This window comes from Capsaspora owczarzaki (genome assembly GCF_000151315.2).
Source record: "Capsaspora owczarzaki ATCC 30864 unplaced genomic scaffold supercont2.6, whole genome shotgun sequence".
Lineage (NCBI taxonomy): Eukaryota > Filasterea > Ministeriida > Capsasporidae > Capsaspora > Capsaspora owczarzaki.
The window spans coordinates 1,516,206-1,530,406 of NW_011887297.1; the positions used below are offsets into that span (position 1 = coordinate 1,516,206).

The window sequence follows — 14,201 nt, forward strand, 5'->3', positions numbered from 1 at the left end:
CACTCTTTCCGTGCTCTGCAAGGTCACTTCAACTTGAGCACTTTCAATTCGTTTGCTAGGTTGTTGTTTTCCTATTCATTGATGGTCTGATTGCATGAGTGCGCAATTTCCCTTCCCTCTCGTTCTGAGCAATTCAAATCGCTCACAAAAGCTAGCACGAACACACACCCCAGAAACAAAGGCAATAAGAGTCAAAACAAGCACACCTCCCCCCACCCACGAGAGCGTACCTTATCAGAAGACAGTTCCGTCTGAGCAACACTCACTTTCAATTCACTAATTCTCATAAATACACGATGTAAGCGACAGGGTACACAACGCACGCATTGCTTCAACTCAACTGTCTCACTGTTTTGTCTCAGTCTCAGTCTCTCTTTTTTGTTTTGTTTTGTTCCTCTTTGAGCTTCACTCCCCGTAATCCACACGACTACAATGGCTGCTGCTGCTGCTGCTCGACATGCGAAACGCGCGCTCGTCGCACTTGCTCCCGGCGCCGAGGAGATGGAAGCAGTGATCACCATTGACGTTCTGCGCCGCGCTGGTGTACGTGTGAAAGCTTCTCAGAACGCAAAACAACTCAAACAGCAATCAGCTTTCTCAGAAACTCACCCTCGCATGCTCTGTCTCTCTCCCTTTCTCTCGCTCTCTCCCATACATGCATGCTCTCTCTCTCTGTCGTTGTCTACATCCTTGTGAAATGGCTTGGCTGCTTGGCTTCAGATTGAAACGGTCGTCGCGAGCACCACCACCGACCTGCTCGTTCCGTGCTCACGCCAAGTCGTCATCAAGGCGGACGCGACGCTCGAGGACTCGACTCGCAAGGTGACTTTACTGCGTGTGTCTGTCTGTGTGTGCGTGGGTGCGTCGATGCGACAGGGAGGACGAGTCCAATTCGCAATGGCGAACGCATTCACGGCTTACTCTATGAAATTTGGCAACGGTCGATGTGCATATGTGAAACGGTACATGCTTGGTGGATTGTTGATCTTGGCGAGATGATAGGAGCAACATTATGACGTGGTCGTGATCCCGGGCGGCTTGAATGGAGCCAAAGCACTTGCCGATGTAAGAACAGCAGATTTCTCTGAGATGACGAGGTGCCAGATGGGGTGGAAAACGTGCCATCGATTTGCACTCCTTGGATGAATGACTCCTTGTCATGTTTTAGAGCCGTGCGTTTGGTGAGGTCTTGAAGGAGCAGGAGCGCAGCAATCGAACCATTGCCGCCATCTGCGCTGGCCCGATCGCGCTCCTCTCCCATCAGATTGGCGTGGGCAAGGAGATTACCTCGCACCCCAGCGTGCGCGACAAGCTTCACGGTACAGGAATGACCTTTTGGATTTTCACTCGTGGTTGACGGGTCGCGAGGATCAAAGAAATGCTCACCAACTGGTTGTCCCCTCTCTTCTCCCGCCCAATTGTCAGAAACGTACAAGTACTCGGAACACCGTGTTGTGACTGACGGTCAGCTCATCACCAGGCAAGTTAGCTTACGATGTGTGGCTTGTAGGAGGAGCAGTTGGCCTCATTTTCCACTAAACTTGCTTCGTTCTTTTTGGAACAGCCGTGGTCCGGGAACCGCAATGGAGTTTGCCCTTGCGATTGTCCAGCACCTGCTTGGTGACGAAGAGCGCAACAAGGTGACTGCGCCGATGGTCCTGCATCCCTCGCTTTGAGTGGCGCATTGTCTGAGTGAATCTGTCTCGTGTTGCTTGTGTCTCGACCACCACGACGTGTTGTGCTCGCTGCTTTCCACAAGCTTTTGAGGGAGCATTCATTGAAAGCGCCATTGCCAAAAAAAAAACGATCCATCCAAAACGAAACAAACAAATTGAAACCAATGCAGCCTCAAAGTCCAAAGTGCTATATCTCACACCACTGCCGTTCAAAGTGTGCATTCCCATCCCGAATTCTACTCTTATTTAACAAGTTCCAGTACATTGTCCCAGCAGTCGTCTTTTCGCTCCCTGATCATTCACAATGCTTTCGCAGCGGATTCGCATCGCAGCGCCAATCTGCCGACTCGCACGCGCCATGTCCTCATCCAGTCCGACTGGGCGCGGTTACAATGTGCGCTTACAATACTCGCCACACAATGCTCACCCATCGCGATCACTCACCACTGGTCACTGGGTACCTCTCCTCGTGGATGTTGTACAGGACGCAGTGAAGGCGCTCAATTCGCTGGCGTCCAACGCGACGCTCCTGTCCCAGCTGCGCAACTCGTCCTACATGAATCAAGTCAGCATTCCCGAGATGCATCAGCTCCTGGAGCGCATTGGAGTCAAGGTGCGCGCGCTCCGACTGCAAATTTGACCTCGAATCTCGCTTCACTCACTCGACGTCATTCTGCCTTGGGATTCGACGCCGATTTCCGCAATCTTGTTGTGCAGGCAACCGATTTGAATTCGCTCAATGTCGTGCATGTCACTGGTACAAAGGGCAAAGGAAGCACGTGCGCGTTTGTCGATTCCATTCTGCGCGAGCATGGCGTTCAGACGCTGCTCTACACGTCGCCGCATCTTGTTCGCGTCCAAGAGCGTATCCGACTGCATGGCAAGCCAGTCGGGTCAGATTTGTTTGCCAAGTATTTCTGGGCAGTTTGGTCCAAGCTTGAAGCTACCAAGGTGTGTGCGAATTTATCCCGACAACCGGTTGCACTGCCTAACTCTCGGTTCATCGTCCTCAACACAGAATTCGACCAACCTGATTGGAGCGAGCATGCCGTCGTATTTCCGGTATCTGACCCTGATGACTTTCTTAATGGCGCTGGAAACGAAGGCGAGTTCCAGTTGTTGTTGTTGTTGTTGTTGATGTTTTCAAAAACTCTCGATGCTGATTGCTCCTTGCTTCATGCTCTTGTCTCTGATGGAACGTGTCAGGTGGATGCTCTCATTCTTGAAGTTGGCATTGGCGGGAGCTACGACGCGACAAACGTCGTTCCTGCGCCCACCGTCTGCGGAATCACAACAATGGGATACGATCACGTCAACGTTCTGGGAAACACGCTGACCTCCATCACAACGCACAAAGCTGGCATTATCAAAGTAAGCAAAAAAGGAGTTTCCTGCGCTTTGTCATGTCCGAATTGTCAGCTTTGGCCTTGTCGAAATGAGTGTGTGTTGGTGCTGATCCACAAAGCACTCCGCTTTCCATCCACAGCACGGGGTTCCAATCGTTTCTGCCAAACAGGAGTCTGATGAAGCCACGATGGTGATTCGGGACACGGCACAACGCATGAACGCTCCGCTGACCATCGCGCGACCACTTTCGCAAGCATTTTCGAACGGTCTTCAAGCAACGCTCGGTACGAGGGCTATAGTTGTTTGTGCTTGGTTTTGTCTTATTGGCAGCAGCCTACATCCAACTTGCCAACCGTTGGGATGAATGTTGTCTCCAGGATTGAACGGCGACCATCAACAGATGAACGCAGCAGTTGCAGCACAGATTGCCCAGATTTGGCTTGGAAAGCATCGCCCAGAAGCAGCCCTCAAAGAGGGCGTCCTATCGCGTCCGTTCCTGGATGGACTCGCCAAGTGCCGCTGGCCAGGGCGGAATCAAACAGCAATTCACTCCAGCAATTCAAACATTCGTCTTTGGTTGGACGGAGCGCATAATATTGAGAGCTTGACTGCCTGTGCGAGCTGGATTTCCAGCAAGATTGCCTCGGGTGCAGCGAATCGCGAAAGGTAGCCGACATATCGTCTCGCCTGTGAAGGGAATGATTTGATTCGCCGTACTGATGCGTCATTGTCGAACTTCAACCCCGCCCCCCACAACCCACAACTGGCAAAACAGACGCTATCTCATGTTCAACTGCAGCCATGATCGCGATGTCAAGACTCTCCTGAAGCCATTGGTTCAGGCGCATTTGAGGCATCCTTTTGATGGCGTTGTTTTCTCGCCGAATATTGTCAAAAAGTCTTCCGCCTACCACGACATTGGTAACGTTAATTACGCCAGAGTAGGCGTTGTGTTTTTGGCTGATTCTGCTCGCTGCTTGCTCACTCTCGTTCTTGTGTTTTGGCTGCTGGAGCAGACACATCCAACAACCAGCCAGACGACTTTGATGCTCAGGCCTGGATAGACGCAAACGCCGGCATATGGCGTCAACTCGTCCAAGAACTTGGTGGACAGTCAACCACCACGAATGGATTCTTGACAATCGACGATGCGCTCGAGTGGCTGGCTGCAGAGCAAGTCCGTCAAAGTGCAGACCAGAAGAAACCCGTTCAGTTTGAGTTCTTTGCCACCGGCAGCTTGCATCTTGTGGGAGGAGTTTTACGCGCATTGGAGATTCCAATTGATTAGAGCGCATGCTGGGGATGGAGAAGGCGGAGATCAATTGTTTTTGACACATTATATTTCGAGCAAATTGAATTTCTGAGCAAATTGAATTTCTAAGACGTCATCAGCGTGCCCTTTCGCCGCCGCTTTTCCTCGCTTTGCAATTCTTCCTCTGGTTTGCGCTTGCTTCTTGCGGCGGCGGCAACAACTCTGCGACGGAAGCGGGAAGAAAGTGAGCGAGACATTGGGAAACAAAGACGCGAAATTTCAAGACTGCATTTCAAACAAGCGCCGCGCTGCTGCGTTTCATACCTGGCATTGGAGTTGTACTCTGACGCGAGCTGGTCGTTGGTCAATTCCTCATCTCCGGAAGAGTCGCTTCCGTCGTTGACGATCGTTCGGTTGGCGCGTTTGTCGGCGAGAATGTGTGTGGTTTGCCTGAGGGCGGACGCCGCTTCGAGCGCCGCTTTTGCACCAGCGGCATCGCCAGCGGCATTCTTACGATGGAACGCCGCGGCAGCGATTGCCGGCGCAACTGGCGGCTTGAGGAAGAGCGCGCCGTTGACAATGTACAGAAACTCGTCGTGCGCAGTGCCCGTGGCCTTGTAGAACAGGCGCAGACCACATCGCGCGCACTTGAGACGATGCTGTCGTTCAATGCCGTTTGCTCTGACGTTGTATGGGACCACAGGTCAAAGTCAGTTGAATGAGCGCCATGGTTGGTTGTTGCAATCCGAATCGCAGTCTCTCCTGCTGTTTGGGAAGGGGGGGGTGTCTTACCGTTGGAGCAGCACTGATCCTGCATCCACAGCATTCACCTTCTGCACCTGCGATGCGAGCAGTGCGACGCGGGATCCGTCTGTGATGCGCACTGGCAGCGACTCGAGCATTGTATCTGCAAAGCAAAAGCAAAAGCACAAAGGGTGAGAGCTCGCAAACGCCCCTGCCAGTCTGTGCTCATGGTCTGATCATGCTTGTGATTGTCATTCCATTGTAGGTACCGAGGACGAGCACGACGCGGCTGCAGTAGCAATGGTAGACGTAGAGCCGGTTGCTCGCCGACGTTGCCGCTGCGTCCTGCATGGATTGATCGACAAGCAATGAAATATCAAGACTGGACTATGGAGTCAATCGGTCAGTATTGGTACATTTATTTCAGATCCACTGAGTTTGTTGGTGTGTGATGTGTGATGTGGGTGTGGGTGTGAGGCAGCTCTCAGAAACCACACCCACTCTTTCGCGCTCAACCTGTCACAGTGGCGTTTGTGTGCTTCGGCGCCATCGTCCATGGTTAGTTTGGCTCTTTTGATCAAGCTTCATCATAACATAAGACGCTGTGTTGAGATGCTTTTGCTTTTGCCTTCGTTCGGGTGTGAATTTGGGGTTGACTTCAACCGCAAGCTGAAATCGAGCTCCCAGGCTGCGCTTTAAGCTTCGCTGCTTTCTCGATAAATCACGCATTGACCTCCTCATAAATAATCATGGTGGTATTGGTGGGTAGGGGGTGAAAGGGGGCGCTGGCATCGAGCATCTTCCAGCAACTTCTATTTCGCGGCCTCGGCCTTTCTGCCCTGACCTCTCGATCTCCGTCTCATGCCATCCTCGCATGATATCCACTATTGAGCGGTGGCGTGGGTAGGGGTTAGTTTGAGTATCATCCTGTGATGTTTATCTCCGTTCTCAGTTCGTTCTCAGTCCGTTCTCAGTCCGTTCTCAGTCTTCTTTCCCTTCTCTCTCAGCTCACTTGCGAACATGGACGCGCATCTCAATGGACTGCTCCGCTGGGGCATTCAAAACTCAGACCCTGAAGAGCTCCGTCGCCGAGCTGCTGCTGCTGGTGCTACTGCTACCGACACCGCGACTGACGCGACTGACGCGACTGACATTACCATTGTGCAGCCTGCGACGGAGGCGAGCGGTGGCCGCAGCAGCGTGGGGCTCGCGTTGGCTCCGTCGTCCGCCAACGCACCACATGCAGTGACCGGCGCACTCAACGCTGCCATTGCCAGTGCCCACACTGAGGCCGACGCTGGTACTGCTGCAGAGGGGCAGCAACAACCGCTGGTAAGAGCTTCCCCCCCTCGTGGTCCCCGTCAGTCTGAATGATGACCATTGCTGCACCAGTGGGTGAACACTTATATACTCATCGTCTGTGCTTTGTATGGCAATTGTGTAGGACCGAAAGTGGATGGAAGCAGTGCTCGGCAAGGACGATGTCACTCGAATGAAAGGTAGAGAACCACATACGAAAACAAGCCGACGTTGCTCGGCACTCAACCTGTGTCGTTTGACTCATTCTACCAATCTGTGGACACCTCAATCTCCATGCAGAGGCACGAGACATGCTGCTCAACCCGGACGCGACAAAGGAAAACCTCGAAATTGCGCTCGACGACTTGCTGTTCCTCGTCGAGTCGATTGATAACGCTTGCGGTGAGTCAACACCGATATGCCACAGCCAGCACTTGTCGAAAACGAAAACAACAGCATCGTGTACTCACAGACGCCACTCATCTGTCGCTAGATTTGCACACGATCAACGCACTCGTTCCCGTCGCCAATCTGCTCCAATCCGAGCACCCCACTCTGCGCAGCGGAGCTGCGTGGGTGATTGCCACTGCTGCGCAAAACACACCCAAGGTTCAGAAGCAAATGCTCGAAACAAAGGTGCTTGATCGGCTGACCCAGCTGCTCAAGGAAGAATCCCAGATGGAAATCCGCGCCAAGGCTCTGACAGCCGTTTCCGGTATGATTCCCCCTCCCCACACACACACATTTCCTAGGTGGTGTCGTTGCTTTTCCTCTATCGTGCAAAATCGTACCCCTCCCCTGTTTGATTTCTCCGATCTGCATACTCATCTGAACTCTTGTTTTCTGCAGCCATCTTGGGCCACAATCCTGCCGGCGTGGAGCGCTTTGACGAATTGAACGGCTTTTCGCTGCTTTTGGAGGTCGCATCCAACAACGCAGACGATGCGTTTTTGCGAAAGCTGACTTTTATTTTGCGGCAGCTCTGCACCCAGGAGACGGCCGCGCTTGTCGCGTCACGCTTGGTCCAGCTGATGGCTCCCGCGTTCTTTGCAAACCTTCTTTCGCGACCAAACGTCGACTTGCGGGAAAAGATTCTGGATTTGTTGTCGGCCTTGCTTGAGGTGCCAGAGCTCCACTCGCGCGTCATCTCGCAGCTCGTGCCCTTCCAGCTGGAGGCAACCATGAAGACACTGCAAGCCGAAGCTGCCGCATCCACCGATGTCGCCGAAGAATACCAAGACTTGTTGCCACGGTTGACGCAAATTCTGGCGCAGATGCGGTCGTAGTTTGTCCCATTTGCTTTTTTGAATGAATAAGCAACACACAAACAAAAGGTCAAAAAAAAAGTATCTATTGCATTTCTTCAAGAAATAGGAGTGTATTAAAAGTAGAGGGAGAGAAGAGAAGAGAGACACCAATCAACCAAGTCGGAGGCAGACCACTCCGCCAACAATCAACACACGGCCACCAATCAACACAAAAACAAGCAAAACAAAAGCCCCCCTCCATCGGCCATTATTCACTATGCTTGCATGGGAGTGGCACTGACGGAGGGAGCAGCAGAGGCTCCAGCAGCAACAATCTTGTTCTTGTAGTTGACCAGGAAGACAGTGTGTTGGCCGCCAGAAACCACATCGAGCACAGAGTTGTCGCCAAAGCGGGGTGCGGGTACCAGTGTAGGGGTGTCCATGTCGTCGTCCGGGCCAAGGGCGAGTTGGTAGTTGCTGCCCATGCCCCAGGCGTACACCTCACCGTGGTTCGAGAGTGCGTACGAGACAATGCCGCCAGTGGCAATCTTGTCAATGTGAACTTGATCGCTGGGACCCAGCGAGTCGATCTTGACGGGCTGGGAGAGCTCGTTGTTGTTGCCGTGGCCGAGACGGCCATAGTCGCCGCGGCCAAAGCTGAGCACGCTGCCGTCGGCGAGCAGAGCCAAGGTGTGGTGCTCGCCGCCCTTGATGGACACGACCTGACGGCCGCTGAGTGCGGGGACTTCTGTCGGCGCGTAGATGGGGTCTGCGACATCCGGAATGCCGCACTGGTAGTAGTTGTTGAGGCCGAACGCAACGACCGTGTCGTCGTCAAAGAGGACGAACGACTGGAAGCCACCCGTGAAGACGTCCTTCGGCGCGGCCTTCTTTCGCCTTATTAGCACCGGGGCCGGGCCAAGCATGTGGAGGTGCTTGCTGCGATCGCTCATGCGCGAGCCGACGCGGCCGAGCTGTCCGTGCTCGCCGCAGCCCCAGGTCACAATGTTGCCCTTCTCTGTCAACGCGATGGTGTGGTTGTTTGACGCGCTGATGCGCACCACGCGATCGTGCTTGGCAGTGTAGTCGAGAACCACCTTGGGCTCAAACTGCACAGTGGCCTTGTCTGCGCCGCCCTCCTTGAAGAGCGTGTCAAAGTCAAAGCCCATGCGGCCGGCCGAGTCGCGGTACGTACCCCAGCCATAGACCACGCCCTTGTCCGACAGGACGTTTGTGTGCGAGTCGCCGCAGGTCACCGCGACGATAAATTCGTTCTCAATCAATCCCTTCACGAGCGCGGGCTCTGCCTCCTCGCCCGATCGGCCGAGTGCGCCTTCGTCATTGCAGCCCCAGCTGTACACCTGACCCTTGGCGGTGATTGCGACAGTGTGGACGCCGCCTGCCGCCATGCGCACGATCGGCACGTTCTCAATGCTTCGCAGCGGCGTTGGTTTCTTGCGCGACGTAATCTCCTCGCCGAGTCCGAGCTGTCCGGCGTCGCCCTCGCCCACCGTAAACACAGATCCCGCTGGCAGTGCAGCAATGGCGTCCCGGGCAGCCTTCTGTGCCGCGGCGAACGCAGTCTGCGCTGGTGAGATGGCTGCGTGTTTCTCTGTCGCGGCTGCCTTGGTCGGCTTGTTTCCCTTGTCTATTCATCACACAAACAGCAGGGGGGTTCAAAGGGTGAGTTTTGGCGGGTCGTTTCGTTTCCCTTATGTTTATCGATTTTGGTGGATGGTGAGTGCGAGAGGTCTTCCCCCATTCAACAAGCCATGCGGATTCAAACGAAAAGGACGAGAGAGAGAAAAGCGAGATCTCTCTGTCTCTCGCTTCTCGTTCGCCTCTTCTTCAGTGTCCTGCGTTCAGCTCACTGCGACATCTAGAACGCAATGGTACGCAGTAGTGGCGAGTGGCAAGCAGGAGTGGGGATTGGGGATGGGGGCAGCAGCATCGGAGCAGAGGAAAGGAGAAGGAAAAAAGAAAAAAAAAAGCGAAACCGTTTCAAAAAAAAAAAAAAAAAAAACCAACGACGCGATTCAATCGATTTTCAATGCAAGTTGAATATCACGACAGATAGAGAACGAGAGAGAATCGGGTTCCAGATGGAAAGAGTACAAGCAAGAGTTTGTGTGGAAGTGCCGGCAGAAAAAACTCAAACGCACCGACAGCAACGCGCTTGGAGGGCTGGGCAGCAGCAACGTCGTCCTCGTTCGGGCGCTTGCGAAGCTCAACCATTGTGTGTGCAAAATAAAAAGAGTGTGAGTGACTGAGATCCACTCTATCTAAGGAAAAAAAAACAATAAGAAATAAGAAATAAAGGGTCGAAAGTGAGGACAGCGAGATGGAAGGGATTTGAACCATTGACTTGACAATGTTGACATTTCGAAAAAAAAAAAAAAAAGCTACAGTACATCATTACAGTCAGCTCTGCACACTCATCCAGCAAAATACACACTGGAAGGTCCATAAAATCAATCAAAAGAACGCAAAGAAAAAAACACAATTGCTTAAACAACGTTCGCGTCCGCTCGAATCTCAACAAGCACCTTGGCAGCACGCTTGAGGGCCGAAAGCATCTCGGCGGCTTGCTTGCGCTTGACAGCAATGTGAACCGACTCTTCGAGCATGGTTTCAAACAGGTCTTCGCGATAGAGCTGCGAGACGAGCTCGCTTTGGATGTGCTCCTTGATCCAGTTGACCAAAAAGTGCATGATGGCCTTGGGCACCGTGTCTTGAATGTTCTTGCGCACAATCTTAAAGTAGTTGATGATGAGCGTTTCTGTGGGATGGGAGAGGAGGCACGTTGGCGAAGCAGCACGTCAGAACAACTCTGGTGTTTCAAAAGCACCAATTCCAAAACAAACTGTTGTACGTACGAATGAGCTCAGTCTCCATCTGCTCTCGCGATGTCAATGCGCGACGGTCTTCTCGCAGATGAGTTGGAAGCTGCAGTTGAAACAAAAGAACAAAAAAACAAAAGAACAAAAAAAAAAAAAACAAAAAAAAACAAAAGGAACATGGAACGATGAGTTATTTCACTTCAAACTCCAAAAAGCAAAGAACATGCCACCCTTGCTTACATGATCAAGCATCAGGTCATCGAAATGGGCTGGAGAGGACGAGCTGGTGGTGAGACGCCCGGTGGCGTAAGGGTTCTCACCACCCGCCGCGCCAGAGCTGCTTGCAAAGCCGTTTCCAGCGCGCACCGATCCGGAACGCGCAGCAACATCGTGAGCCGCCTCAGCCAACTCCGTGTTGCCGTCTTCCTTGGGCTTGTTCGGCCGGAAGCCAAACAGGCCACCAAACAGGCCGCCTGAGGAGGCAGAGTTTTGGGGCGGCAGCGAAGCCGACAGCGGAGCAGGGGCAGATTGACCTGCATTGGACACGCTGGCTGCTTGCAGCGGCAATGGCACGCCGTTGGCGCCCATGGTCATGGAGGTGCTTCGAGAGGCGCCGGGCCGAGATCCGTTCGTGGTGATGATATCGCCAGACTCGGCCAACATGCCATCGACGCCATTGGAGGAGCCGAACGAGTTCTGGAACAGATGGGAAAAGGGGTGTGAGGACATGTGACAGACAAAAAACGGAAAAAGAAAACGCAAAAAAAAAAAACCAAAAGCGCCAAATTCTCCACATACCCCTCGGGCTCGGCCATTGGGAACTTCCAAGCTCGAGTTGCCAGACGACATCGACGGGTGATAGGAATGGCGATTCTTGTTGGAGGGCTGGTTGTCCATAATGCTGGAGACTGCCTGGCTGCCCGTGGTGAAATCGGGGTGATTGGTGTTAATGTAGGCGAGCTCGATGGCGACAAGATTCTCAATCATCACGTTCGCAGCAGGGAGGCGGTTGCGCAGCAAGGTGGTGACAGTTTCTGAAATGTGGTCGCGCAGGTTTTGGAAGCGGAGCAGCTCGGGAGTCTCGCACTGTTGTGTGATGCGCAGCAGCTCCTCAAAGACCAGCTCTACGCAACGAAGCGCAGGCTCCTCCATGCGACGGATTTGGCGCTTTACCAAGAGCTCGAACGAGACCTCAGGGACGAAAAGCGCAGGTCGCGGGCCCTGTAGAGACAGAAATTAGTGATGAACATGCAGACAGAAAAATTCAAAAAATTCACACCATCAACCAACATACCGTGGCGTTTCGGATGGCGGTGCGAATGTCGCCAATCGTCAGGCCCTCCAAAGGATCGACATTCTCGAGCGTGCGACCGAACGTTTCGTGGAAAATGTAGCAGATGCGTGCACCGCCAGTCAGCTCGTTGGTCTGGATGTCGCGCGACGTGCCTTCGATCGCGCCGCAGTAGTTGGAGCAGAACTTGGTAATGATTTGCAGCATGAGGCTTCCCTGCAACGATTGAATTCGAACGGTCAGAACACAGGTTAGAACGCGACGCCAAACAGGAGCATGACAAAAAACAAGCGAGGAGTGTTGCGCCTACCTTGTTAAACTTGTCCATCAGAGGTTCGCCGTACGCGTTGTACGCTTGTTGGGCCTCGGCCATGTGGGCGTTGATGCGGGTTTTGAGGTCCGGGAGACAATCACGAATGTGGTGCATGAGCAGCTGTGGGGTGAATATGCGACAGAGCACAGCAGGAAGACCAAGTTAGAATCACAAACCTAATTTGAAGAAAAACAAGATCAACAACAACAACAAAAAAAAAAAAAAATCCTCCGAATCCTCACCTTGTTGAGCGCCTTTGAGAGGTAGGCAGTGCCGCAGCGGTGGGCAATGGCTTGATAAGCAGGGTGTGACTTGAAGAACTGCTCCTCGCTCTTGAGAGAGTCGGCAATCGGCTTGGCCGTGTTGATATCTGCCTGCGAGCGGTTGACGACGCCAATAAAGCCGAGCTTGACTGGCACGACGCGTCCTGACAGAATATCCATGGCATCGGTGCCGGCGTCCATGAGATCAATCTTGGTGCAGACGCCGATTGTGCGGTTGCCTGTGCAAGGAAGAAAAAAACAAAACAAAAAAAAAAAAAAAGACCGATAAATTGGTCAGTACTTGCTCACGCGAGCCTTCGGGAACAAAAGCACAGTACCTTCAGGATCAATGGTCTTGGCCAGTTTGAGTGCGTCCGAGTTGGCCAGATCGACGTTCGCCGGAGTGACGGCCAGAATGATGCAGTTCGGGTTGCTAATGTACGAGCGGACGAGCGTTCGGATTTGCTTTTCAATGTCCTCGGGCTGGTCACCGACAGGCACCTGCTCCCAAGAGTGACCAAGGTGAATCGCGCAAAAGCATTCGTGTGAGCGACAAGTGGCAGGGTGTTGAGAAAGAAAACAGCGCACGTCAAAAAACACCGTGCCGCACCTTTGTGATGCCAGGCAAATCCACGAGCGTCAGGTTGAGGACGTTCGGTGAGTAGATGCGCAGGTTGATGGGCTTGGACGAGATGCCCTTGTTGGATCCAGTGACGCGGTCGGTCTCTGCCTCAATTTCCTTGCGAATCTCGGCGAACGAAATGAAGCGTTTGCCCGGCGCGTGGAGGAACTCGCCCCACTCTTCGACGTCCTCGCCGTCGATGCCTGAGCGCACGAACGGAAAACAAAACACACAACAAGGGTGCAAATGTTAGGACGAGTGCCTCAGCAAAAGCACGATGGGTGGATGCGTTGTGGAGTGCAGCAAGGTCGAAGCGAAAAGCTGCTTCTGTCTCTCATTGCTTTTTGGTCATGGTTGACGCTTCCCTTTCCATCCTCCGCCGCAGCGCTTTCATCCCTCAACAACAACAAGAACTCGTCTCGGTCGTTTCTCGAGTGCCATCTCGGCAATGCAATATCGCAGAGAGTCAGCCGAACGCGGCTCTTTTTTTTTGGCTGTCTTTCACATTGTTTTTTTTTTTCTTTTGCTGTTTTTTTTTTTTTTTTTGTTTTTTTTTTTTTTTCTTGGCGGAATGCTTTTTCACCGCTTTGCGCTCCGTCTACACCCAGGGCCCCCACCCGCTCCGTTTCCACCTGTCGATTACTAGGGTCGAGACTCGAACGTGAGAAGGGGAATCTGAGCGAGCGAGGACGAACGTCACAAACAGAGAAAAACTGAAACGCGCCAATTTTCGTGTCTTTTTTTTTTTTTGTTTGTTTGATTGAGCGAAGCATTACCATCATCAGTGTGGCCGCCGGAAGACGACGGGTCGTCCGGAAGCGCAGGCCGAGGCGAGCCTGGCTTGCGGTGCACGAGCTGGAGAATGAGCGGGCGACGGGTGACGATGCCGTGGCCGCGCGGGAGAAAGTCTTTGCCAACAATGTTCTCCAGCACGGACGACTTGCCGCTCGACTGCGATCCCACCACGGCAATCTGCGGCAGCTGGATGGCCTCGGCGCCGACTGTGGTGAAGACGTCCTGCAGCTTGTTGATGACCGGAATCAAGTTGTCCATCTCAAATCTCAGAAAAAAAAAAAAAAAAAAACGGACTGAACCAAGAATGAAAAAGTGAAACAAGTCCAGTTTGAAGCATTGATGTGAAAATGGTCGAAACAAAGCAGGTCAGGTTGGAAGGCAAGTGCAAGTGCAATGCAGTGCTTTTTTGGCAGAGATGCTACTCTCAAGCGAGCGCAAAGCACGCTCTGCACGGTGGGACGACGCTGGAAAACAGAAGGATGAACGCGAAACAATCGGAAAAAAGAAGAAAA

The 14,201-nt window shown here is 52.9% G+C and overlaps 6 protein-coding genes across 6 annotated transcripts; 3 read left to right on the forward strand and 3 right to left on the reverse strand.

Annotated features, from left to right (window-relative positions):
• The first annotated feature begins 371 nt into the window (after window positions 1-371).
• Window positions 372-1,868, forward strand: CAOG_04475 (parkinson disease 7 protein). Its single transcript, XM_004348253.2, has 6 exons — window positions 372-543; window positions 721-822; window positions 1,003-1,065; window positions 1,169-1,319; window positions 1,426-1,480; window positions 1,565-1,868. The coding sequence occupies exons 1-6, from the start codon at window positions 433-435 to the stop codon at window positions 1,674-1,676; spliced, it is 594 nt and encodes a 197-aa protein (XP_004348303.2). The 5' UTR covers window positions 372-432; the 3' UTR covers window positions 1,677-1,868.
• A 97-nt stretch (window positions 1,869-1,965) lies between these two features.
• CAOG_04476 (folylpolyglutamate synthetase) lies at window positions 1,966-4,374 on the forward strand. Its single transcript, XM_004348254.2, has 9 exons — window positions 1,966-2,070; window positions 2,161-2,289; window positions 2,394-2,627; window positions 2,695-2,781; window positions 2,883-3,047; window positions 3,163-3,307; window positions 3,401-3,689; window positions 3,799-3,944; window positions 4,040-4,374. The coding sequence occupies exons 1-9, from the start codon at window positions 1,981-1,983 to the stop codon at window positions 4,309-4,311; spliced, it is 1,557 nt and encodes a 518-aa protein (XP_004348304.2). The 5' UTR covers window positions 1,966-1,980; the 3' UTR covers window positions 4,312-4,374.
• Window positions 4,335-5,398, reverse strand: CAOG_04477 (hypothetical protein). Its single transcript, XM_004348255.2, has 4 exons — window positions 5,289-5,398; window positions 5,068-5,182; window positions 4,600-4,956; window positions 4,335-4,497 (listed from the first exon to the last, which is right to left on the reverse strand). Exons 1-4 carry the CDS (start codon window positions 5,368-5,370, stop codon window positions 4,401-4,403), a joined length of 651 nt encoding a protein of 216 aa, XP_004348305.1. The 5' UTR covers window positions 5,371-5,398; the 3' UTR covers window positions 4,335-4,400.
• A 601-nt stretch (window positions 5,399-5,999) lies between these two features.
• Window positions 6,000-7,676, forward strand: CAOG_04478 (hypothetical protein). Its single transcript, XM_004348256.2, has 5 exons — window positions 6,000-6,351; window positions 6,464-6,518; window positions 6,619-6,720; window positions 6,812-7,033; window positions 7,168-7,676. The coding sequence occupies exons 1-5, from the start codon at window positions 6,040-6,042 to the stop codon at window positions 7,602-7,604; spliced, it is 1,128 nt and encodes a 375-aa protein (XP_004348306.1). The 5' UTR covers window positions 6,000-6,039; the 3' UTR covers window positions 7,605-7,676.
• Window position 7,677: 1 nt separating this feature from the next.
• CAOG_04479 (Rcc1 protein) lies at window positions 7,678-9,822 on the reverse strand. The gene is made up of 2 exons (XM_004348257.2): window positions 9,728-9,822; window positions 7,678-9,213 (listed from the first exon to the last, which is right to left on the reverse strand). The coding sequence occupies exons 1-2, from the start codon at window positions 9,798-9,800 to the stop codon at window positions 7,841-7,843; spliced, it is 1,446 nt and encodes a 481-aa protein (XP_004348307.1). The 5' UTR covers window positions 9,801-9,822; the 3' UTR covers window positions 7,678-7,840.
• An 86-nt stretch (window positions 9,823-9,908) lies between these two features.
• CAOG_04480 (dynamin central region family protein) lies at window positions 9,909-13,976 on the reverse strand. Its single transcript, XM_004348258.2, has 10 exons — window positions 13,671-13,976; window positions 12,883-13,097; window positions 12,611-12,773; window positions 12,252-12,511; window positions 12,007-12,129; window positions 11,700-11,912; window positions 11,204-11,626; window positions 10,646-11,101; window positions 10,442-10,511; window positions 9,909-10,344 (listed from the first exon to the last, which is right to left on the reverse strand). Exons 1-10 carry the CDS (start codon window positions 13,945-13,947, stop codon window positions 10,073-10,075), a joined length of 2,472 nt encoding a protein of 823 aa, XP_004348308.1. The 5' UTR covers window positions 13,948-13,976; the 3' UTR covers window positions 9,909-10,072.
• Between the last annotated feature and the right edge of the window lie 225 nt (window positions 13,977-14,201).

Coding starts and splice junctions, on each gene's coding strand:
- CAOG_04475 (XM_004348253.2), top strand. CDS start 433: ATGGCTGCTGCTGCTGCTGCTCGACATGCGAAACGCGCGCTCGTCGCA. Junction 544..720: donor ACGTTCTGCGCCGCGCTGGT/GTACGTGTGAAA, acceptor GCTTGGCTTCAG/ATTGAAACGGTCGTCGCGAG. Junction 823..1,002: donor TCGAGGACTCGACTCGCAAG/GTGACTTTACTG, acceptor GCGAGATGATAG/GAGCAACATTATGACGTGGT.
- CAOG_04477 (XM_004348255.2), bottom strand. CDS start 5,370: ATGCAGGACGCAGCGGCAACGTCGGCGAGCAACCGGCTCTACGTCTAC. Junction 5,183..5,288: donor CCGCGTCGTGCTCGTCCTCG/GTACCTACAATG, acceptor TTTGCTTTGCAG/ATACAATGCTCGAGTCGCTG. Junction 4,498..4,599: donor GAGTACAACTCCAATGCCAG/GTATGAAACGCA, acceptor CTTCCGTCGCAG/AGTTGTTGCCGCCGCCGCAA.
- CAOG_04476 (XM_004348254.2), top strand. CDS start 1,981: ATGCTTTCGCAGCGGATTCGCATCGCAGCGCCAATCTGCCGACTCGCA. Junction 3,048..3,162: donor ACAAAGCTGGCATTATCAAA/GTAAGCAAAAAA, acceptor TTCCATCCACAG/CACGGGGTTCCAATCGTTTC. Junction 3,308..3,400: donor CGGTCTTCAAGCAACGCTCG/GTACGAGGGCTA, acceptor TGTTGTCTCCAG/GATTGAACGGCGACCATCAA.
- CAOG_04480 (XM_004348258.2), bottom strand. CDS start 13,947: ATGGACAACTTGATTCCGGTCATCAACAAGCTGCAGGACGTCTTCACC. Junction 12,512..12,610: donor CAAGACCATTGATCCTGAAG/GTACTGTGCTTT, acceptor TTCCTTGCACAG/GCAACCGCACAATCGGCGTC. Junction 11,913..12,006: donor TGATGGACAAGTTTAACAAG/GTAGGCGCAACA, acceptor CAATCGTTGCAG/GGAAGCCTCATGCTGCAAAT.
- CAOG_04479 (XM_004348257.2), bottom strand. CDS start 9,800: ATGGTTGAGCTTCGCAAGCGCCCGAACGAGGACGACGTTGCTGCTGCC. Junction 9,214..9,727: donor CTCCAAGCGCGTTGCTGTCG/GTGCGTTTGAGT, acceptor TGTGATGAATAG/ACAAGGGAAACAAGCCGACC.
- CAOG_04478 (XM_004348256.2), top strand. CDS start 6,040: ATGGACGCGCATCTCAATGGACTGCTCCGCTGGGGCATTCAAAACTCA. Junction 6,352..6,463: donor AGGGGCAGCAACAACCGCTG/GTAAGAGCTTCC, acceptor GCAATTGTGTAG/GACCGAAAGTGGATGGAAGC. Junction 6,519..6,618: donor CGATGTCACTCGAATGAAAG/GTAGAGAACCAC, acceptor ATCTCCATGCAG/AGGCACGAGACATGCTGCTC.